The sequence below is a fragment of the Salmo trutta genome, chromosome 2 (assembly GCF_901001165.1).
Source record: "Salmo trutta chromosome 2, fSalTru1.1, whole genome shotgun sequence".
NCBI lineage: Eukaryota > Metazoa > Chordata > Actinopteri > Salmoniformes > Salmonidae > Salmo > Salmo trutta.
The window spans coordinates 68,241,567-68,248,485 of record NC_042958.1 but is presented as its reverse complement, the minus strand read 5'-3'; the positions used below and the strand labels follow the sequence as shown (position 1 = coordinate 68,248,485).

The window sequence follows — 6,919 nt, the reverse complement described above, 5'->3', positions numbered from 1 at the left end:
TAGCATTTCAAAACAATGCTACTATAACCTCAGTCATTCTAGTGTCCTTCTGGAGAAACCCTGATCCACCTATGCATTGATAGCATCATTGCTGTCTGGCTAGCATAAATAATTAAATCAAAAGAGGTAGCTTGCATTATCCTGGGTACATGTATCGAATGCTTACACCCTGTGGTAAACGTACATCCCTTTCCAAGGTTATTCAGAATTTGGCCAAATACAAAATATTTTTTATACTAAAATCACATGAATGTTGTTAGTTTATCATGGAATCTTCAGTAGAAGTTTAATCTTATAGTAGTTTGACCTTTGAGATCAAAAACGCAACACCCATAGGCAGTGCGGTACCGTGTCAAGACTAGCTCAGTGGGTTAACTGCCTTGTTCAGGGGCAGAACGACAGATTTTTACCTTGTCAGCTCAGGGATTCAATCTTTTAACCTTCCGGTTACTAGTCCAACGCTCTAACCACTAGGCTACCTGCCGCCCCATGACATGAACTTGCTTCCCAAGTCGATAAGGACACATGTTGCCTATACAGAGTATTAAGTAAGGTATGGATTTTGGGTTAGTTGAGATATTGGAATTGAAAGGTTAGGTGAGGAGCAGTATAAAGAGGAGGAGATTATAAGAACTTGGCTAGAAGCCTGTGCAACCTTTAACCTAGTGACCAATCCAGTATATATGTATTAGCAATGGTACCAAAAATTGAGTGGGAAGGTGAGGAGCTGGATGATAAGATCTTGGCTAGAAGCTGCACCAAGATGACAACCTTTCACCCAATGAACAAATCAAATCAAATCAAATTGTATTTGTCACATGCGCCGAATACAACAGGTGTAGACCTTACAGTGAAATGCTTACTCACAAGCCCACAGTTTTAAGAAAATAGAGTTCAGAAAATATTTACTGAATAAACTAAAGTTAAAAAAATCGAAATAAAGTAACACAATAAAATAACAATAATGAGGCTATATACAGGGGTACCAGTACCGAGTCAATGTGCGGGGGTACAGGTTAGTCAAGGTAATTTGTACATGTAGGTAAGGGTAAAGTGACTATGCATAGATAATAAATAGCAATAACAGCAGTGTAAAAACAAAGGGGGTGGTGTCAATGCATATAGTCCAGCTGGCCATTTGATTACTTGTTCAGCAGTCTTATGGTTTGGGGTTTGAAGCTGTTAAGGAGCCTTTTGGACCTAGACTTGGCATTCCGGTACCGCTTGCCGTGCGGTAGCAGAGAGAACAGTCTATGACTTGGGTGACTGGAGTCTTTGACAATTTTTTGAGTCTTCCTCTGACACCGCCTAGTATATAGGTCCTGGATAGCAGGAAGCTTCGCCCCAGTGATGTATTGGGCCGTACGCACTACCCTCTGTAGCGCCTTACGTTGATGTCTTTGCTCATTTTCAGTTATCAGTTTGAAAGATAGTGGCCAAGGTTCAAAGGTCACTTCCTCTCAGCTCAGTTTTATTGGAGCTTTGGTTATGACTTCCTCACTCGCCCGAGTCTCAGCAAGCAGACCAGTGGACGAGGCTTGGTCCCACACACACACATAGACACACACCTGTCATTGGTGAGTGGAGCCCCCAAAGAGCAGACGGTGAAATTGGAAAGGACGGCAGAGAAACCGAAAGATACCTGGGAGAAAGACAGGTAGGGTGGCAGTGGCTTCATGTCATGTTTTGTGTGCTTGTTAGGTGTAGGGGTTAGACTGTTGACATTGGTCAAACAAACAAATCGTTAAGATTTTATTTGCATAACCCCTCTCAGGTGATCTAAAGATGTTCGACTAAGTATTGACACACTATCAGTATGATGAATTCAACTGCAACATGCTTCAACTAAGTTTAAAGAAAACATGTTAGCAGAGTTAGCCTAGCTAAATATGTTTTAGACTGTTTGAGTATACAGATAGGTACTCCTGACTATGGTTTTGCACAGTTAAAACTGTTAAAAACTGGGTGTACTTTATTGACTAGTGATGTTGATGGGCTAATCGAGTCTGTATTTGCCCCTTTATTTGCATAAACGGCATGTCAGATGGACAGTATTAACCACAATGCACCATTTTGACCATTGATCAGATTAAGAAAAACTGTGATATCGAGTGATGCATTATGTAATCGTAGTATGGGTAAAATGACCAAATAGATAGAGAGAGAGAATAGATGCAAATAGAGACAAACAAATATGGTATGCTATGTGAAAACTTTTTTTTACCCCCTATCGAATTAAAATACACTTGTATCATCAGGTAACAGAATCTGAGAAAGCATTTTAGATGCGTTTGGCAGATCATGAATATAAATTTGAAGGTCCAAAAATCCCTGTGGTACACCCTCTACATTTGATCTCAAGAGGGGGAGTATACTCCTGGAAATATGGTCAGTGGTATTATCAACAGTATCAAATCTTTATGCGTCCAGTGGGTCCGACCTCCCAAGTGCCCTTGAAGTTCTGACTTTGGACTGTAGATGACCATAAAGTCTTATCAATGTCTTTCACTGTTCCCTATGCAGGCATTTCAGAGGGCCGATCTGTTAGCATAAATCGATTAATTCTTCCTTAGTTTCTCCTCTTACTGAAATACAGTCAGCGTTGAATACACACACGAGCATGCACATAAACACACCCACACACTAGGTCAAAGACAAATATTGACATTGAGAATTGTTAGAGGCAAGCATTGAATTGAAGGAGATGGCGGAAATGGGTAAACCTAGGTAAACAGCATTCTACAATGTACCAAGTAGACCACTAAATTGAGAATTACTCTAACAGTAAATGTACATGGGGCAAAAGTCATTGCAGATAACACTACAGTAATATACACTGACTTTGACCCCATTTAATGGTAACACACACACATGCAGATCCAGTCAAAGGTGTGGACACACCTACTCATTCATGGGTTTTTCTTTATTTGTACTATTTTCTACATTGTAGAATAATAGTGAAGACATCAAAACTATGAAATAACACATATGGAATCATGTAGTAACCAAAAAACTGTTAAACAAATCAAAATACATTTTATATTTGAGATTCTTCAAAGTAGCCACCCTTTGCCTTGATGACAGCTTTGTCCACTCTTGTCATTCTCTCAACCAGCTTCATGAGGTAGTCACCTGGAATGCATTTCAATTAACAGGTGTGCCTTATTAAAAGTTAATGTCCTTAATTTCTTTCCTTCTTAATGCATTTGAGCCAATCAGTTGTGTTGTGACAAGGTAGGGGTGGTATACAGAAGATTTGGTAAAAGTCCATATTATGTCAAGAACAGCTCAAATAATTAAAAAGAAACAACAGTCCATTATTACTTTAAGACATTAAGGTCAGTCAATGCGGAAATTTCAAGAACTTTTTAAGTTTCTTCAAGTGCAATCGGAAAAACCATCAAGCACTATGATGAAACTGGCTCTCATGAGGACCGCCATTGGAAAGGAAGTCCCAGTTACCTCTGCTGCAGAATATACGTTTATTAGAGTTACCAGCCTCAGAAATTGCATCCAAAATAAATGCTTCACAGAGTTCAAGTAACAGACACATCTCAACATCAACTGTTCAGAGGAGACTGTGTGAATCAGGCCTTCATGGTTGAATTGCTGCAAAGAAACCACTACTAAAGGACACCAATAATAAGAAGAGACTTGCTTGGGCCAAGAAACATGGGCAATGGACATTAGACTGGTGGAAATCTGTCCTTTGGTCTGATGAGTCCAAATTGGAGATTTTTGGCTCCAACCGTCGTTTCTTTGTGAGACGCAGAGTAGGTGAACGGATGATCTCCGCATGTGTGGTTCCCACAGTGAAGCATGGAGGAAGATTTTGTGATGGTGTGGGGGTGCTTTGCTGGTGACACTGTCTGTGATTTATTTAGAATTCAAGGCATACTTAATTAACCAGCATGGCTTCCACAGCATTCTGTAGCGATATGCCATCCGATCTGGTTTGCGCTTAGTGGGACTATCATTTGTTTTTCAACAGGACAATGACCCAACACATCTCTAGGCTGTGTAAGGGCTATTTGACCAAGAAGGAGAGTGATGGAGTGCTGCATCAGATGACCATCAGATCACCCAACCTCAACCCAATTGAGATGGTTTGGGATGAGTTGGACCGCAGAGTGAAAGAAAAGCAGCCAACAAGTGCTCAGCATATGTGGGAACTAATCATTCCTGATGAAGCTGGTTGACAGAATGGCATGAGTGTGCAAAACTGTCATCAAGGCAAAGGGTGGCTACTTTGAATAATCTCAAATATAAAATATATTTTGATTTGTTTAACACTTTTTTGGTTACTACATGTATACTACATACACTATATGTGTTATTTCATAGTTTTGATGTGTTTCCTATTATTCCACAATGTAGAAAATAGAAAAAATAAAGAAAAACTCTTGAATGAGTAGGTGTGTCCAAACGTTTGACTGGTACTGAACATCATACATGATGTAGTACATGTACATGTACCCTGCACAAAAGAAAATTGTCACATTCCAATGAAATCACTACATATCTCAGCTAGACAATACAATGTGTACATTTGAGTCATTTATCAGACAGGAGCAATTAGGGTTAAGTGCCTTTGCTTTTTGTATGTGTTTGTATGTGTATTTATTAAGTATCCCCATTTATTTGGACACATTGACAGATATTTCACCTAGTTGGCTCAGGATTTGAACCTGCAACATTTCAGTTACTGGCCCGACGCTCTTAACCGCTAGACTACCTACCGCCAATATAAGTGTATACAAGTAATAGTGTTAATATTGTGTATTGGTAACAGCACTTCCTTTCTCTCGTCAGATTTGAACATGGACTTCCTCCTCAACTTCCTGTTTAGCCCTCTGCCCACCTCGGCCATCGTCTCCCTGTTTGCCTTGATGGGGGCTGCCCTGGTCTACCTCAACACCAGGCCTAAACCCCTCACTATGCCTGCAGACCTCAACTGCCAGACCGTAGGAGTCAAGGTAAGGACACTCTCCGGCTGAATTGCAAATTGACCCCTAGCCTCTACCTACACCTTAGGCACTCCTGTATCTGAGAGGATTGGATCACATGGTTGAGGGTCAATTCCATTTCAATTCAGTCAAATCAGGAAGTCATAAACAGATTCCAATTTCAATTTTCCTCATTGCTTTTCAATGTCTTCCCTTATATGTCATTGCTCTCCCTCATATCCAGGGTGGAGCGAGGAAAAGTGCCCTGCAGGAAGATGACAACCTGATGTCGTATTTTCATGACGACGCCAGAACACTGTACGAAGTTTTCCAGAGGGGACTACAAGTCTCAGGTCACCACCATATCTCCTTCTGTCACATATATCTTGTTTCTGCACTAAGAATAAGAGAGAGGTTTTTGGAATCAACATTAGAATACATAGTAGTATTCATGTCTGACTGAGCGTGGCAAGGTCAGTGAGATTATGTGGTTATCATAATGAGGAGATCAAATCCATGTCTCATTTACAGGTAATGGACCCTGTCTAGGCTACAGGAAACCAGGGCAACCGTACCAGTGGCTGAAATACAAACAGGTACGACACTGCCACCGATACTACTTACATAGGCCTGCATGTCTCTGGGTCTGAATTCAGAAAATATTTTGTATACAATATTTTGGAAAAAATAATGGAATGAGTCAATGGCTTTTCTAAGTGGTTCATGCGTTGACATTAATTTGTGTTTGTTTGTGTATTTATTAGGTATCCCAATGTGTTAGGTCCTGTCCTAAGGCACTTACATCACACAAAAAACCTTACATCATATAACATTATTACACCACTACATATCTACAATACAACATTTATAATACCACCATACAACAATATTACAATGTACACTACCGTTCAAAGTTTGGGGTCACTTAGAAATTTCCTTGTTTTTGAAAGAAAAGCACATTTTTTGTCCATTAAAATAACAACGAATTGATCAGAAATACAGTGTAGACATTGTTAATGTGGTAAATGACTATTGTAGCTGTAAACGGCAGATTTTTTATGGAATATCTACATAGGCGTACAGAGGCCCATTATTAGCAACCATCACTTCTGTGCTCCAATGGCACGTTGTGTTAGCTAATCCAAGTTAATCATTTTAAAAGGCTAGCTGATCATTAGAAAACCCTTTTGCAATTTTGTTAGCACAGCTGAAAACTGTTGTGCTGATTAAAGCAGCAATAAAACTGGCCTTCTTTAGACTAGTTGAGCATCTGGAGCATCAGCATTTGTGGGTTCGATTACAGGCTCAAAATGGCTAGAAACAAAGCACTTTCTTCTGAAACTCATCAGTTTATTCTTGTTCTAAGAAATGAAGGCTATTCCATGCGAGAAATTGCCAAGAAACTGAAGATCTGGTACAACGCTGTGTACTACTCCCTTCACAGAACAGCACAAACTGGCCCTAACCAGAATAGAAAGAGGAGTGGGAGGCCCGGTACACAACTGAGCAAGAGGACAAGTACATTAGAGTGTCTAGTTTGAGAAACAGATGCCTCACAAGTCCTCAACTGGCAGCTTCAATAAACAGTACCCGCAAAACACCAGTCTCAACGTCAACAGTGAAGAAGCGGCTCTGGGATGCTGGCCTTCTAGGCAGAGTTGTAAAGAAAATGCCATATCTCAGACTGGCCAATAAAAAGAAAAGATTAAGATGGGCAAAAGAACACAGACACTGGACAGAGGAACTCTGCCTTGAAGGCCAGCATCCTAGAGTTGCCTCTTCACTGTCGACGGTGAGACTAGAAATTTTTAAGCGACCCCAAACTTTTGAGCTTTAGTGTACGTGTGCGTGTAGAGAGCGTGTTCTAGCGTGTTCTAGCGTGTTTGTGTATGCGTGTGAACCTGTGTGTGTCTTTTCACAGTCTGCTTTGTTCCATAAAGTGTAGTTTTATCTGTTTTTTTAAACCTGATTTT

At 40.3% G+C, this 6,919-nt stretch overlaps 1 protein-coding gene across 1 annotated transcript in view; it reads left to right on the top strand.

The window, feature by feature from the left end:
* Nucleotides 1–1,490: 1,490 nt before the first annotated feature.
* acsl5 (acyl-CoA synthetase long chain family member 5) overlaps nucleotides 1,491–6,919 on the top strand; it is a 31,250-nt gene continuing 25,821 nt past the window's right edge. Inside the window, exons 1-4 of the mRNA XM_029712529.1 lie at nucleotides 1,491–1,657; nucleotides 4,813–4,976; nucleotides 5,191–5,299; nucleotides 5,478–5,542. Of these exons, the coding sequence (XP_029568389.1) occupies nucleotides 4,821–4,976; nucleotides 5,191–5,299; nucleotides 5,478–5,542 (330 nt within the window). The 5' untranslated portion in view covers nucleotides 1,491–1,657; nucleotides 4,813–4,820. The remainder of the gene's footprint in view (nucleotides 1,658–4,812; nucleotides 4,977–5,190; nucleotides 5,300–5,477; nucleotides 5,543–6,919) is intronic.